Below are 15,717 nucleotides of genomic sequence, written 5' to 3'. Positions count from 1 at the left end.
AGGAATCTGAGACTTGGGGATGCAAAGTGGCTTTCCCAGTGTCACCCACGCCTTCCTGACTCCCCAGCACAGGCCTTTCTTTCTCTGGGACCCGCTTCTCTAGCAAATGCCAGGGCCTCAGTGACCGGGTGCCAGCAGGGTGCCGGTGGAGGGCAGGCACTGGGTCTGTCCCGTCTTCACTGGTGCCCCCTCCCCTCTTTCTCTCCTTATGCAGCAACTGAACCACCCAAATATCATCAAGTATTTGGACTCGTTTATCGAAGACAACGAGCTGAACATTGTGCTGGAGTTGGCTGATGCAGGGGACCTCTCGCAGATGATCAAGGTGAGCGCCTGGCAGGGTGGGGGTGCTGGGGGCTGTGCAGATCTGGAGTCAAAGGTGGCAGTCTCCCTTCAGCCCAGTCCCACAATGCTCTGCCCTTAGCCAGAGGCGGCCACCCGGGGACCCTGGGCACCCCTGCGGATGCCCACAGGCCTCAGCTGCGGTCTGGTGAGGGCCTCTCAGGGTCCATCCCCAGCTGCTGTTGCTGGAGGCCTCTCTTTCCATTGGCCTCAGGGAAGCTCAGTCAAACGAGCCCATGTGCAAAAGCAAGGCGAAGGTGACGCCAAGACAGGATGGTGGCTGGGAGGGGGCCAGCCATGGGCGGAAGGAACCCCTCTGGCCACCCCCAGTGCCCCAGCCTACCCACAGGCACATGAGCCACTTCTCCTGCCTCACAGAAGGAGCAGGGGCAGCACCCCGTTTGGTCAGATCCCAGCTCTTGGGAAAGCGTCTTGTAGATCCACTACCTCATTTTAAAGAAGGGGAAAACTGAGCCCAGAGAGGTTAAGAGACTTGCCTGAGGATACCCAGCATTGTGGGGACAGAGCCATGCCTGTGGCCCAGGTCTCTTTTCCTGGCCTGGGTCCCTTAGGTGGACATGGTCCCAAGATGATCTCCCCAGCCCTAGAGGGGAAACTTCATTTCCATGTTACGGCTGATGCCCAGGCCTGGGGTCTTCAAGAGATTGAGTGACCATTCAAGTCACATGGGCAGGCTCAGCGCCAGGACTGGCTCATGCTCTGCACCCCTACATACCTCTCCACCTGCCTCATCCCACCACCCAGGGCACAGGGCGGGGTCCACCATGAGTCTGGTGTCCAGGACCACTGCAGCTTCAGTGAAACAGCAGCACCTCCTGCCAGCCTCTACCCAGCCCAGTATGCTCACGCGTCCCTCACCAAGTCCCCACCGTCCTCAGATAGCAAAGCTCAGAGAGGTCTAGTCTCCTGCCCAAGGCAGCTCAGCCTCTAGGTGGAGGCCCCCAGGCCTGCCTGACCCCCAGGCCCAGACTGTCAGCCCCTACTCCACTGCTCCTCAGTGGAGGTCCTCACATCCCTACTGGCTTGGACCTCTGTCCCCAGGGCCCTTCTGCGGCCCCATCACCTCTCTCCCCTGGATGCAGCCTGCCAGCTCCCGAGTGAGGCTGGGCCCTGCTCAAGCCCCCACCCTGCTCACAGCCGCACTTGGAAATGGGGCCGGATGTGGGTTCTCTGTCTTTCCCATCAGGAGCTGGGGATTGAGCAATTGCTCAGTGCTCTTCTGAAATTTGGCTCCTAGGAATACAGGCGTCACTGGGAAGTGGCATTACTTGAGCTGTTATCACCTGCTCTTACATTTCCGTTGACATATTAATGCCTTTGCAGGGATGTTAATCTGCACACAGATCCCTGGTGGGAACAGATGTGCTAGATCATGTCTTAGCTCTTCCTCTCCCCCGCCCCCGCTTTACTTGTTTCTCCTTCACACATTCCCTTGCTGGACATACAAGCATCGTGCATCCACTGTGTGCCAGCCCTCATGCCAAGAACTAGGGATGCCGCCAGCATGGCTACTGCCCTCAGGGATCCTGGATTCTAACAGGAAAACAGACCCTTGAATGAGTAGTTAGGAGCCAGTGTGAACAAGCCATGTGCAGGGCCTTTGGGAGTCAGGGAAGGCTTCCTGGAGGAGGTGACACTGAGCTGAGCCGTTAGGGGAGGTGGGCTGTCCAGAAGCAGAAATGGTCCAGCAGGGATGGAAAAGGGAAGGGAGCTGAGATGGAGACCACCAGATCACGCAGGGCCTGTTGCTCCAGGCTTGGGATCCAGGACCAGGCCCTAAGGTCAGAGAAGCTTCCTAAGATTCATGGCGGTGAACAAACATGGTCAGCTCTGTGTTCTAGAAGAAAGACTGCAGGCCGGGTGGAAGGAGAGGTGAGGGCAGGGACGGAGGAGGAGCAGGAGGTGAAGGAGAAGCCTCTCCCTGCTGCCAGATGGGAACGCAGCCCATGGAGAGGACGCTTCACCCTCTCAGCCCCAGTGGAGCCCAGACACTGCGGCCTCTCAGTCTCAGTCCATGGAGTGGGGCTGCAGTCAGACAGGCAGATGGGGGGCTGGGGCTGGGCAAATCCCTCTTCCCTGAACCTCAGTTTCCACCCTGTCCCCGGGAACCTCTTAGAGGGAGCATTGCAGGAAACCAGGCCAGGTGCAGTCTCCCTCAGCTGAGAGAGAAGAGGAGACATGGGGGCATTCTATCCAGCATCCCTCCTCTATGCCAGGCCTGGGATGGGGTGTCCCATTCCCCCCGCACCCCTTCCTTGGCTTGCCTAGAGCCAACACTGGCTCAGGGTTCAAGTCAGTCATGAACCCAGCAGGATCGAGTCTAGGATGCGTGTGGCCTCAGTTTCTGAGCAGCCACCTGGCCCCCCACGCCTCGGGTCCTTCCTCCTCACCTGGCATGGTGCCCCCTCCTACAGCCCCCACCTCTCTCCCCGCACTGTCCCTGCCTGCTCCCATTCCCTCCAACCCGGCTCAGGGGCCCTCATGTGCAGAGGTGGCTCGGTGCAGCCACCAGCAGGGGAGGCCTGGCAGTGCAGAGACCCACCCGAGTAAGACACGTCCCCTGGATGGCCTCAGGCCCCTGTACCTCAGTTTCCTCATCTGTAACATACCAGCACAGTGCCTGGCGCTTGGTGGGAGCTCGGTTCCCCTGGTTCTGCCTGCTCTCAGGCCACCTCTGGGTTTCCAGAGGAACAGGGGCCACCCCATGGTCGCCCCACTGGCCTCAGAGGCTGTCAGGCAGCAGGGCTTGTGTCCCGAGAGCCTGCAGCCTCAAGGGCTGAGCTGCACCATCACAGGCACGGTGCCCGAGTTATTTACGAGGAAGAGTGAAGCTAGGAGCTGCCGTAGCCCCAGAACCCACCAGAGACTCTGCGCCTCCCCGCTAAATGTCAGACAGCGCTTATAGGACGTGACATTTAGAAAATCACCACTCGGCCACGCGCATCCCTGCTTAAACGCTATAATGAGGATTCACTCACATCACAGTGTGAATAACATCCCGGCCTGGCCTGCCACAGGCCTGGAGGTGGCCTGGGGGTGGGCTCTGTGCTGAGACCTGGGACGGCTCACCCGAGAGGGCCTCCCAGAATTGCACCTCAGAACAGCCTCGAGGGGATTTACGACGAGGCCAGGGGCTCCCCACTGCAACTGTCCCACCGTGGGAAGCACCCAGACCTGGGTCCCAGCTGGGTGCTGCGTGACCTTGGGCATGTTCCTGAACCTCTGAGCTCAGTCTGCCATATCAATGGTTACTGGTGTTATTAGAAGTAGGCTAAAGGGGCCAGGCGTGGTGGCTCCCGCCTGTAATCCCAGCACTTTGGGAGGCCGAGGCAGGCGGATCACCTGAGGTGAGTTCAAGACCAGCCTGGCCAACATCGCAAAAGCCTGTCTTTACTAAAAATACAAAAAATCAGCTGGGTGTGGTGGCACACACCTGTAATCTCAGCTACTCGGGAGACTGAGGCGGGAGAATTGCTTGAACCCAGAAGGTGGAAGTTGCAGTGAGCTGAGATCACGCCACTGCACTCCAGCCTGGGCGACAGAGGGAGACTCCATCTCAAAAAAAAAAAAAAGAAGTGGGCTAAAGACTTGGGCTCTCTTGGTGGGAGGCCTGGGGCTGAGCTGTGTTTCTGCCTTTTTCTGCGTGGCCCTCAGTTTCGTTTCCCCATCTGTAAGATGGGCCTAGCCCTCCCTCTTAGGCCTGGCATGGTGGCCGCACCCTACAGGTGGTCTGAAAGTGCCGGCCCAGGTCCTTTCCTCCACCCGTGCCCCTTCCCAAGCCAGAGTGTCCTGGTCAGTTCCCAGCTTCCCAGCACCAGAGCAGCTGCCCTGACCAGCAGGCCCATAGCGCTGCCTCTGCCTGCTTTGGGGAAAGGTGGTTGCTTTGAAGCAAAAAGCCCCTGAACAAAAAGCTGGTATGCAGGTAGCTGGTGAAGAAGTCCTGCCCCACAGGCATGGGCCTGGCACCTGAGAGCCACCCCCATCTCGAGCTGAGCCGTGGCTGTCACGTGCTCTGGGCCTGCCCTCTCCAGGACCTTCTGTGACTTACAGCTCACTCAGTGCAGCCAGGGGCCTTTAGTTTTTGTTTTCTTCCGGAGCACTAAATATGTTTTTTTTTTTTTTTTTTTTTCTGAGACGGAGTCTCGCTCTGTCGCCCAGGCTGGAGTGCAGTGGCGCAATCTCGGCTCACTGCAAGCTCCGCCTCCCGGGTTCACGCCATTCTCCTGCCTCAGCCTCTCCGAGTAGCTGGGACTACAGGCGCCCGCCACCGCGCCCGGCTAATTTTTTGTATTTTTAGTAGAGACGGGGTTTCACCGTGGTCTCGATCTCTTGACCTCGTGATCCGCCCGCCTCGGCCTCCCAAAGTGCTGGGATTACAAGCGTGAGCCACCGCGTCCGGCCAATATGTTTTCCCAGGCAGTGAAGCAGACTGATGCCCGTTGGAACTGGGGTTCCATTTGAGTGCGTCAAGCCCATTTCCTCAAGGTTCTCGCCGCGTTTATTAAGAATTCTAGTGCACTGAGATCTGCTGGTTCCGAGGAGATGGGGGCAGCTGTGATTTAACCACCACATGTGTCCTGGGTGCCACCCTCCTGGGCCAGGCTGGGGCTGGGGCTGGGGACAGGGAGAGTCCACACTCATTTCAGTCCTGCAAGGAGTGCCCTGTCGGGGGTGTGTCTAGGAGGTTCTGGAAAAATGCAGTTGAGGGCCACTTTCAGCATGTTTGATCTGGGTGTCCATGCAGCAAAGCCATCCGGACACGCCAGGCCTGCCTGGCCCTCACGGAGCTTGCTGGGTGGGGACAGGGTGGCCGCAGAGTGCCATTCAGGCAGAAGTAGAGGTGTGGACACAGCACTCTTGGTTCTGGGCTTATTGTTTGCTCAGCAGCTCAATCCCCACCCCCTCCCCTGTGCCAGGCACCAGTTGCCCACTGGGGAAAGGACAGAGGCAGTGCCCTGTGGCCACCCGCCTCCAAGCCCGCTCACCCTGGCCTATCCCTCTGCTTGTCTCCCCCTCTGCAGTACTTTAAGAAGCAGAAGCGGCTCATCCCGGAGAGGACAGTGTGGAAGTACTTTGTGCAGCTGTGCAGCGCCGTGGAGCACATGCATTCACGTCGGGTGATGCACCGAGGTACATGCCACCAGCCAGGAGCCACCCGGAGCCCAAGTGCCCCTGGAGCCCCCAGGAAGACACTTGCCCATGGCTCCTCCAAGGTCCTCAGGGGCAGCCCCTTGAGGAAGTTGGACCGCTCTGTATTCCCCAGGCAGGGGGGCTGTCCAGCAACCACACACACGCGCGCCTGGGTCAGGGACCTCCCCGAGGTGGAAAGTGACATGAGCCCCAGGGGGCAGGGGCCCCGCTAGGCACACCACTTCCAGTTCCCCACAGCAGCCTGGGAGAGAGGTCAGGGGAAGCCTCGCACAGAGGGGACTTTCATGGGGGCTTTGCCGTCTCAGCGGGCTGGGCTGAGCAGGGGAGGCACCTGAGAGGGGCGTTTCCACAGTTGACATCACTCCGAGTTGTGAGAAAGGAGCCTGCTGGGTGCCTGGCAGGGCACGGGGTCCTTTTGTAGGCTGCTTCATGGGCACCTCCGTTCCTTCACTCTACCTGTATCTCTCGGTGCCTGCTGTATTCGAGGCCCCACCCTCACCAGGGGGTACGGCACTGGGTGCCCCACTGAGCATTTCGTTCATTCATTACACATATTTTCCCTGAGGGCCTCCTGTGTGCGAGGCACTGTTCTAGGCATGGAGGATACAGCTCTAGAGCAGAAAACAGGAGCACAGAAACCCCTGCTCTCTTAACCCTCCCAGCAGCTCTGTGAAGTTGGTGGAGGAGACCCATTTTACATATGAAGAAACTGAGGCTCAGAAATGGTCAATTTCCCAAGGTCCCACAGCCAGAGGCAGGACAGGGCCTTGCCCTGAGGGAGCAGGACCTGGGCTAGGCCTCACCTCACCTGCAGCTCCCCCTTCCTCTCATCCTGCCCCACCCACTGCAAGCCTCCTACCCCACACCAACCTCCTTCTCCTCGCCCTGCAGACATCAAGCCTGCCAACGTGTTCATCACAGCCACAGGCGTCGTGAAGCTCGGTGACCTTGGTCTGGGCCGCTTCTTCAGCTCTGAGACCACCGCAGCCCACTCCCTAGGTAAGGGGGACCTGTCTGTGCCCTAGCAGCCCCCAGCGGTCCTGGTGACCATGCAGAGAGATGTAAACATTCTCCCCACGTGTGTTTGGTCAGTTAGTGCGGGAAGATGCCTTTTTTTAAGCCCCAGGGTTTTCTCATCTATTCAGAACAGTGACCCAGAAGGGAGTCAGCTGTGGCCAGAGGAGCCCAGCTGGGGCTTCCCACACTCTCTGATCACCTCCCGGCCCTTGCGGGAGAAGCTGACTGAGCCAGTTGCTTAGAGCCGGGAGTGCGTCTGTGGCACAGGGCAGTCATCTTCCCACTGCTGTGAGTGTCCCGTTCACGGGCAGCACCCTTGGTCCATCCCTCCTGGGGGGTGGATATTTGCACTGTTCCTAGTTTTTGGCTTTTAAACCGGCGGTTTTGAGGCTGTGGGGACCAGGTGCCTGCCAGGGAGGAGGTGACATTGTAGCTGGACCATAAAGGGTGACCAGATGCTGTTGGGACAGGGAAGGGGAGGTAGCAGCGTTCCAGGAAAGAGTGGGTGAGCCTCGGTGTGCAACTGAGCTTGGCTTCGCCACAGACCAGGGTCCTTGCAGGAGCGGCATAAAAGGCGGGCAGGGCCTTGAACTCTGAGCTCAGTGGGCTGGACACCACCCTATGGGTCGGGGGTGCTGAAGGGCTGGACTCGGGAAGAGACTTGGTCAGATGTGTGTTTTGGGGACACGTGAAGCAATGGCAAGCTTCAGTATCCACACACTAGGTATGTAACCAAATGTGAAACTTGGAATGCTGTACGATGGGGGATTTTTCATTTAGTGAGAACACAGGAACCAAGAAAGCCCCCGCTTCCCCACCAGTGGAACACAGGAGCAGGGTCTCCTGTGCGTTACTACAAGGCTGTCTGGGTTTCACCACGCCCGTCTGTGGGAACATTTCCCAGAGGCCCATGGAGTGGGCGAGGGCCACTGCTTTCTCAGGGCTAGTTCCTGGCTCTTTGAGGTGCGTTTGCAGAGGAAGGTGCCCCCAGGCCCACCCGCTGTGTGCTGCACCTGCCAGCATCCGCTTCCCCAGGAGGGAGCTGGGCCCCAGGAGGGAGATGGGCCCCAGGAGCTGCCCACCGCCTCGTTGAACACCGCCCCATACCAGCTCATTTCCACCCCACTCCATGGCTCAAGCCAGGACGTCTCCTATCCCCAGACCCCCAAGTGCCTGCGGCAAGCAGGGTGTGAAAGAGAGCAGCATTGTCTGGGCGGAGGTACTTTCTGGAAGTCACAGTGTCCTGTGGAAAGTGTCACTGTTCACACAGGTTCCAGAGAGACTCTCAGTGTGTCACACACACTTAGGAGAAATGCACAAGTCTAGAGACCAGCGGCTCCCGGCAGCTGATGGAGCCAGCGGGGGTGGCGGGGAGGGGGTTGTTTTGAAACTCTCGTCCCCACCTGGCCAGGCCTCAGGAGCTCTTCCTTTAGCTCCAAAGGGAAGATGTGTCAGGACCCACCCCCCAGGGAGTATGGGATTCTCCACTCATGCCCCTGACAGCCCCAAGCATCCAGCGATCCTTCCCTTTAGCAGAGGAAGAATGTGAAATCCAGGCACTCGAGAGATTTTTCCGAGGTCACGTGGCAGCAGGCCTCTCCTTACAGAACCCACACTGCTTCCAGGAAACGAGGGCCGGGGGCCTCGGCGGATACTGTTGGAGTCCCCCTTTGGGGACCCGGGCCACTGACTCTCCGTTGCTGGAAGGAAGCCTTGTCTTTCGCTGTGCCCTCAAACATTTACTTCCCTTGTGAAAAACCAAGTGTTAGGCTGGGCGCGGTGGCTCACGCTTATAATCCCAGCACTTTGGGAGGCCGAGGCGGGCGGATCACGAGGTCAGGAGATCGAGACCACGGTGAAACCCCGTCTCTACTAAAAATACAAAAAATTAGCCGGACGTGGTGGCGGGCGCGTGTAGTCCCAGCTACTCGGAGAGGCTGAGGCAGGAGAATGGCGTGAACCCGGGAGGCAGAGCTTGCAGTGAGCCGAGATTGCGCCACTGCACTCCAGCCTGGGCGACAGAGCGAGACTCCGTCTCAAAAAAAAAAAAAAGAAAAAACCAAGTGTTTCGGTCGGTTTGGGACTATTTACCTGTGAGGTTGAAGGGCTTCGAAAAGACCAGGAAATTCAAGGGAAGCTGTCAAAGAGAAGAGTTAAAACCACTGCCTCCTGTCCCCTGTCAGTCAGCACCGAGCCTTTCTCTGTCCCACTGCAGAAAAAAGACTGCAGCGCTCCATCAGAGCCGGTTAGGATCGCATCATTAGGAATGGGCAGAGATGTGTCTCATCTGACAGTATGATTTTATTGACTTGGACTGGTGCACTTATTATATTAATGAGAAGGAATTGGAAGTTGGGAGAAGGCCGCCCTCGTAAGCTGGGCTCTTCCCGAGCCCTCCGAGCACCGACCAGGCCACATGATGGGTGGAAGGAGCCCTCCTGGGGCCTGTCCCCACTCCGGGCTGTGTGCCCGGCATCCAGGAGAGATGCCCAATGAGCTGAGGCCTACACGGAGCTGAGCAAGTCCCTGCCAGCAGGACAAGCTCCCAGAACCAAGGGCCTGCACCCACCAGGTTCTAGGATGGTGACAGTGCTGAGCCAAAGCCCAGGACCCGTATCTTCCAATACCCAGTGGAAAGACCCCTTCCAGCAAGAGGTTCTGCAAACAGCTAAGTCTTGCACACACGTTTGGTTGGGCAAGAGATTGAACTAATTACCATTGCACTGTGACTCAGGAGGGGCACAGGGGCCAGGGACACTTCACGCCCTGTGCGTGGGGATGAATTATGCATCTCCCGCATCTCATGTGCACCTACTATGTGGGGATGCTGTGGTGGCAGCCACGTTGCCCCGGCAACCACCTCGTCTCCTAAGGCTGCTGACCCAAGAGCTGGGCTTATGCAAATCTGGTCTCCTCGCACTTCCCCCCTCCCTGGGCCCCCTCCCCGCCTCTGTATTTGCTAACACGAGGCTGGCATGAAAGGGCATTAGTCAGTGCCATGGTCGGGCTGACAGGTGCGGTACCCAGTGGTGGCAGAGCGGCTGCCTCGGTGTCAGAAATAGGAGCCGTAATTAGAGCGCGGAACAGAATGAGCGTCAGACGAATTACCAGGCAGCAGATCATATTTGTCAGGAAGGATTGCATACATAAAAATTAAGTGACAGTACACGCCGGCGTAATGCAGGAAAAATGAAAGATTTGCCTATACACAGCTCACAAGCTACAAGCAAGTGTCTCGCTCCGAGCAACGGCAGCAGCTGCAAGACAAATCACGGGGCTGGGAGAGCGGGCGGGCAGGCCTGGCTCCTCCGTTGTAGTGACAGGGCAGTCTGGGTGACAGGCAGCCATGGGTGACAGGGCGGGAAGGGCGGCTGGTCATGCCCAGGCAGGGCCCATGCTGCCTCTTGGGGGCTGGGGGAGCAAGTCTAGTTGGGGGTGACCCCATCAGGTACTCGAGGTCAGGGCCCCGCTGGGTCTCCCAGGGCTTAGCCTGGCCCTGAGGCGCAAACCCCTTCCTTCTCCTTCCTTGAGCAAACGGCCTGGCCCTGGGCTGTGTGCTGGGGATATGTGATTATGCAGCTTTCGAGGAGACAGACACAGTCCATGCCAGGTGGCATGGTGAGGGGACAGGTGGGACTGCCTCTTGGGGCCCACTGTGGGCAGGCAGGGCAGGTGTGGGGCTCCGTGATTCTATACAGAGCCCCAGGGAGCCCAGGGTGGCCCCACCCCTCTCACAGCCGCCCTCACTTCGTTACTCTGTGGCCACTGAACTCACTGAAAAGATGAGTTAACCATGGAGAAAAAAGAGTTCAAAAAACATTTTGCTTTTTTGTTGGCCGGTCTTGGTGGATCTCGCCTGTGATCTCAGCACTTTGGGAGGCCGAGGCAGGCAGATCACTTGAGGTCAGGAGTTTGAGACCAGCCTGGCCAATATGGTGAAACCTCATCTCTACTAAAAATAGCAAAAAAATTAGCCGGGCATGGTGGTGCACACCTGTAATCCCAGCTACTCAGGAGGCTGAGGCAGGAGAATTGCTTGAACCCGGCAGGCGAAGGTTGCAGTGAGCCGAGATGGCACCACTGCACTCCAGCCTGGGCGAGTGACTCCATCTCAAAAAAAAAAAAAAAAAAAAATTTGCTCATTTTGCTTTTTTGTAAATCATCACAAGGCTTACTATTATCCCATTTTACAGATTAGGAAATTGAGGCCCAGGGAAGTAAGAGAGACCACATCCCTGTGGTCACCCAGCAGCCAGGTACCAGAGCCCCACTGGAAATCAGCTCAAGTTGAAGAGCCCTTCTCCGGGCATCAGCCTGCAGCATGGCCCAGGGAGGGTTTGGGTTGTGGGTGCCCAGGGAAGGGGTCGAGAGAGGATCCCCATCGAGACCTCAGGTGCGAGGAACACCTAGGGCTCTGAGCGCTCCATCCCTGAGGAAAAGCCCACCTGACCTCGCCAGCAGCAGGTGTGGGTGGAGGACCTGGAGCTCATCCTGGGCCCCACAGGGAAGGACAGAGCCTCCTCTCGTGGTGTGTGTCAGCGCTGCCTTGCAAGGGATCACACCATGCTGTGATGCGTCTGTGCCCAGGCCTGGCACGGGGGTCCTTGTGGAACATTTGCTGAGTGGATGGACAACCTTCATGGCCAGGCATCCCTGGGGACACCCGTCAGTGCAGGTGCGGAGGGCCATGCAGATGCATCCCAGGCCGCCTCCTGCCCCAGCCCCACCCTGCGTCCCATCCCAACAGTGCAGGATGCCTGGGAATGGTCCTGTCGGTCCCTCAGGCCCAGAATCCCTGCCTCAGCAGATGGATATCAGGCCTGAGTTTCAGCTGAGGTTCTGAGCACTAACCCCTGGGTGGCAGTCACAGGTCTGCCACGTTCCTGGCATTTTCAGGGGCACAGACTGTTAGGAAGAGACGAGCTGATGCCAAGAGGGGAGGGGAGGAGAGGGAAGGGCCTTAAGGGGCCAGAAAGTGAGGAGTCAATCTGGACCTGGGATGTAAACTCCAGCTCTTTGGTTCATTCATTCATTCATCCATTCGACGAGGATCTGTGCTAGGCCTGGGCCGTTCCCCGGGAAGGCTGACTTGGCCCCTGCCTTTGTGGAAGATACAGCCTGGTAGGAGAATCCATTTAGTCTTCACCATGAACCAAACACTCCTCCAACAATTGCTTCTCATTTTCCAGAGAGGGAAACCAAGTCTGCAGAGGTCGGGGGGGACCCTCTGTTTTCCTGATGGGGAGACCGAGGCTGAGAGAGAGTTTCTGTTCTCAGCCAGGGAGTGGAGGAAGCAGGTCCAGCCCAGCCAGCTCCAGCTCCACATCACTGCTGTCCCCACCTGCCCCTGTCTGTCCCATGGAAGATTCAGTGCCAAGGCACAGCTGCCCAGCCCGATGTCCCGCCGGCTGGACGGATGTCAGCAAGGAGACCGCATTTCTCCAGCTGCTTTCCAATCCACCATCTGGGGAAGAGGGGCAGCTTGCAGGCACCAGCCTCCCCTTCTTGTGAAATCTGCCTTTTTCATAGCTAATGAACATGTTTCAAACACCGAGAGCATTTCAAAACGGCAAAGTTTGTTTTGACAGGACCGGCGCATCTTGGGGAAGCGGGGCCCCTTTAATCAGCCTCCCTCTTTCAGATCCCACATTCTCCTCTGATATCTACTGGGTTTGAAATCGGGAGTTCTAGGTAGAGATTCCAGGAAGGTCAGGGTTTGTCAGGCTCTTCTTTCATACACACAGCTCTGTCCCCACCAGGAGGAGGGGGCGGTGGGACTCTCTGGGAGGGGCGTGGAAACCCAGGCTGCACAGGGCTCTGCCTCTGCATCTTGGCATCGCCGGGAGATGGGCTGGGGTAAGGCCTGGGCTGCGCTGCACACAGAGGTCATCCTGGGCAGGACCCCTGTCTGTGGAGGCCCCTCCTCCTGCCAGCTTCCCCGACTCCTCCTCAGAATCCCAGCTCCCCTGTCGTCTGGGGATGCGTCCTCCAGTGGCCCGCTGCAAGCTGGGGGTTTCTTTGAAATCTCTCGTTTTATCTTCAAAACTCATGCGAGTTGGGCATTGTGCTCCGTAGTGTCTGAGTGGCTGTTGTCAGTATAGACACCAGGCTTTACGTGACCTATTCCCAGACAAGTTGGCATCACAGGAAGAGGTGCTGTATCTGCTCCTGTAGCTTCACACAGCCCTAGCTCCAGTCCAGGACACCCTGCCCCCAGTGAGACACGGCACCCTGACTTTAAGATAGAAGGGAGAGCAGCCCCTCCCCTGGGTCAGGGGGTTGGGGAACAGCCCCTCTCCTGGGTCAGGGGGTTGGGGAACCTGCCGGGAGGCAGGGACCTGAGGACCCTGTGCTGCCCGGCTCAGGATGGGCCAAGCCTCTTTCAGTTAAGGCTTCACTGGTTCCTTCACTTTCTTTACCTTTCCGTTGCACAGATGCTCACTGAGCGTCTGAAAGAGTGAGGTGGGGGAGTGAGGCCTTTTGGCAGCTCCTTTTAGACAGGAACTAACGGTAACATCTCTTGTAAGAGATACAGGGTCCAGGTTCCACCCCTGGAGATTCTGGCCCCCAGGTCTGGAGTTGGACAGGAGATCCGGATTTTTAACCAGCCTTTCCAGGCAATGCAGCTGCAGCGTGGATCAGTTCAGTCCGTTCTTGATAGACATGGCCAACTGGCTCTTTCTGAATACTTCCTGGGACAGGCAACTAACTCCCTGCCTCCTGATGGACCCACTCCTGCAAGGTCCCAGCAGGGTCAAGGCTCAGTTAATCTTAGTTGGAGGTGGGCAGGTGGCTGGATGGATGGATGGGTGATGGACAGACTGATGGATGAATGAATGGGGGATGGATGGATGGATGGATGGACGGACGATAGCCAATTATGGATGGTTGGACAGTTGGGTGGATGATGAATGGATGGCAATTTGCAACACTAGCATCTTAGAAGAAAGCTCCAAATTGCATTTGGGTGTTTGCCTTTTCTCCTTACACCAGTGGAAGTGGGGTAAGCAGAAAGAGCAGTGAGGTGGCAGAGGAGTGAGGTGAAGAGAGGAGGAGACGGAGGGCTGGTGCCCCAAACCTCTCTCTGCCCATGTGCCCAGGCTTTCAGTATAAAGCCAGGCTGAGACAGGGATCTGTCGGCCTGCCTTGGCGCCCCAGCAGAGGCAGGAAGTGGTGACGGAACAAAGGGACAAACCTAATGTTTGGGTCCTGCTGAGCAGCCGGCTCTCCCTGGCCAGGGGAGGGGACCTTAAAGGAGCCCACAAGGTGGCAAAGGGAACAGCATGTGCAAAGGCACAGAGGCGAGTGGAAAAGCAGGCTGGGGCTGGGGCTGGGGCTGGGGCTGGAGTGGCCGCTGTGGGAGGACCCGGTCTGAGGGCCAGGCACTCCAAGCCCTTGCTTTCCGATGGTCCTGGCCAAGGCAGCGCCAGGCCACAGCCCGGCCCCAGTGTAGGTGACCTCTCCCCACAGCATCCCTCCTGTAGAGGCCCAGGCAGATCCACAGTGAGCAGAGGAGACTGAGGGTGGGAAGAGCCTGTAGGATCAGACAGGAAGGGGCTTGGCCAGGAGTCTGAAGAGTGCAGTGTTAGCCAGACAGTGGACAGTGGTATCTCTCACTGGGGACAGGACTCCCTGCCTGCATCTGTCCCCTGCCATCTCTGTGTGCACCCCATCAGCCCTACATCATTGTCCAACCTGTAAGCACATCCATCCATAGCACCCGGGTGCTGGAATCCACTTACATTTTTCCTGAGGTTCCCACTGTTCACCAAGAGCTGTGTGTTTCATCCCATGGTTGGCTACGACAAGCCATCCATTTCACACTGGCCTGTTCCTTTACTTTTGCTCCCTCTTGACCAAAGTATACAAGGTGTTGCTGCTGGAAGTTGCGATTTGCTTTCCCAATAGAACCCCACATGGATTCGTATGTTGACTGACAGACAGCCCTTTCTGCTGAGTAGCGGTTAGCCCCTGGCTTTGCTCATCAAGTATGCATAGAGGATGACACCTTTCTCACAAGCAGGGCTTTAAGTGAGGGCTGCTGTGCTTGTTTGGGGATTATTGCCATGAAAAGGAGCTTGGTATCCTGATAAAGCAATAATCACATCTCAGACACTTGAGCTCCAGGTAGCCATCAGTTAAATAAGCAGTGTGTTCAGCTGCAAGGAAGAATTGTGGGCAGTGGCACATGCTGCCACATAGCTCACGGGCAGGCGGATTCATTCATCCAGTGAGCGGACGCCCACAAGGCACCCACTGTGAGCCCTCCTGCGCAGGGTACTGGGATACAGCAACAAACAAAGTCCTGCCCCTGGGGATTCACAGCCCAGAGCAGAGATTTCCAACACCATTACAGCCTCTCCAAACACTGCGAGGTAGTTCTTCATCCATCTCCATTAAGATAAGAGAAACAAGCCCGGATGCAGTGGCTCAAGCCTGTAATCCAAACACTTTAGGAGACCAAAGTGGGAGGATCGCTTGAGGCCAGGAGTTTGAGACCAGCCTGGGCAACATAGTGAGAACCTCTCTCTACAAAGAATTTTAGGTGGGGCGTGGTGGCTCATGCCTGTAATTCCAGCACTTTGGGAGGCTGAAGCGGGCAGATACCCAAGGTCAAGAGTTCGAGACCAGCCTGGCCAACATGGCGAAACCCGTCTTTACTAAAAATACAAAAATTAGCCAGTCGTGGTGGTGTGCGCCTGTGGTCCCAGCTACTAGAGAAGCTGAGGCAGGAGAATCACTTGAACCCGGGAGGCAGAGGTTGCAGTGAGCCAAGATCGTCACACTGCCCTTCAGCCTGGGTGACAGAGCGAGACCCTGTCTTAAAAAAAAAAGAAGAAGAAGAAAGAAAGAAAAAACAAGAATATAATAAAGTTCAAAATGTTAAACTTGTTCAGTTTTGTAAAGAACTGTCTTCAGTTTTGAGAAATGGGTTTTCTGAATCGTACCAAGCTGTCTTTTCTTTTAAAAATCATAGTGACTGACACTAAATGGTAGTCGGGGGCTTTGTGTTTTTTAAATGCTTCCTTCATGAAATTAAAAGTTACCTGTGTTTTTCCCGAAATCTCCTGACCATGAAACCCTGAGGCCTGGGCCCGGTGCCTTCTGAGTGTAGCCCCTGAATGGTCCATTCTCCTCCCAGGGTCCTGGGTCCCCTCTTCCTCGTGTCACAGGCCACATCAGCCA

General features: G+C 57.1%; 1 protein-coding gene across 6 annotated transcripts in view; it reads left to right on the top strand.

Moving 5' to 3' along the window:
• Positions 1–15,717, top strand: part of NEK6 (NIMA related kinase 6) — a 103,133-nt gene that overhangs the window by 65,830 nt on the left and 21,586 nt on the right. For all 6 annotated transcript variants that reach the window (XM_055271143.2, XM_055271140.2, XM_055271144.2 and 3 more), the window contains exons 5-7: positions 215–325; positions 5,385–5,493; positions 6,406–6,513. In XM_055271143.2, the coding sequence (XP_055127118.1) occupies positions 215–325; positions 5,385–5,493; positions 6,406–6,513 (328 nt within the window). The remainder of the gene's footprint in view (positions 1–214; positions 326–5,384; positions 5,494–6,405; positions 6,514–15,717) is intronic.

The sequence above is a fragment of the Symphalangus syndactylus genome, chromosome 3 (genome assembly GCF_028878055.3).
Source record: "Symphalangus syndactylus isolate Jambi chromosome 3, NHGRI_mSymSyn1-v2.1_pri, whole genome shotgun sequence".
NCBI classification, from domain to species: domain Eukaryota; kingdom Metazoa; phylum Chordata; class Mammalia; order Primates; family Hylobatidae; genus Symphalangus; species Symphalangus syndactylus.
Note: the sequence above shows the minus strand (reverse complement) of the source record. Positions and strands in the feature narration are given on the sequence as shown.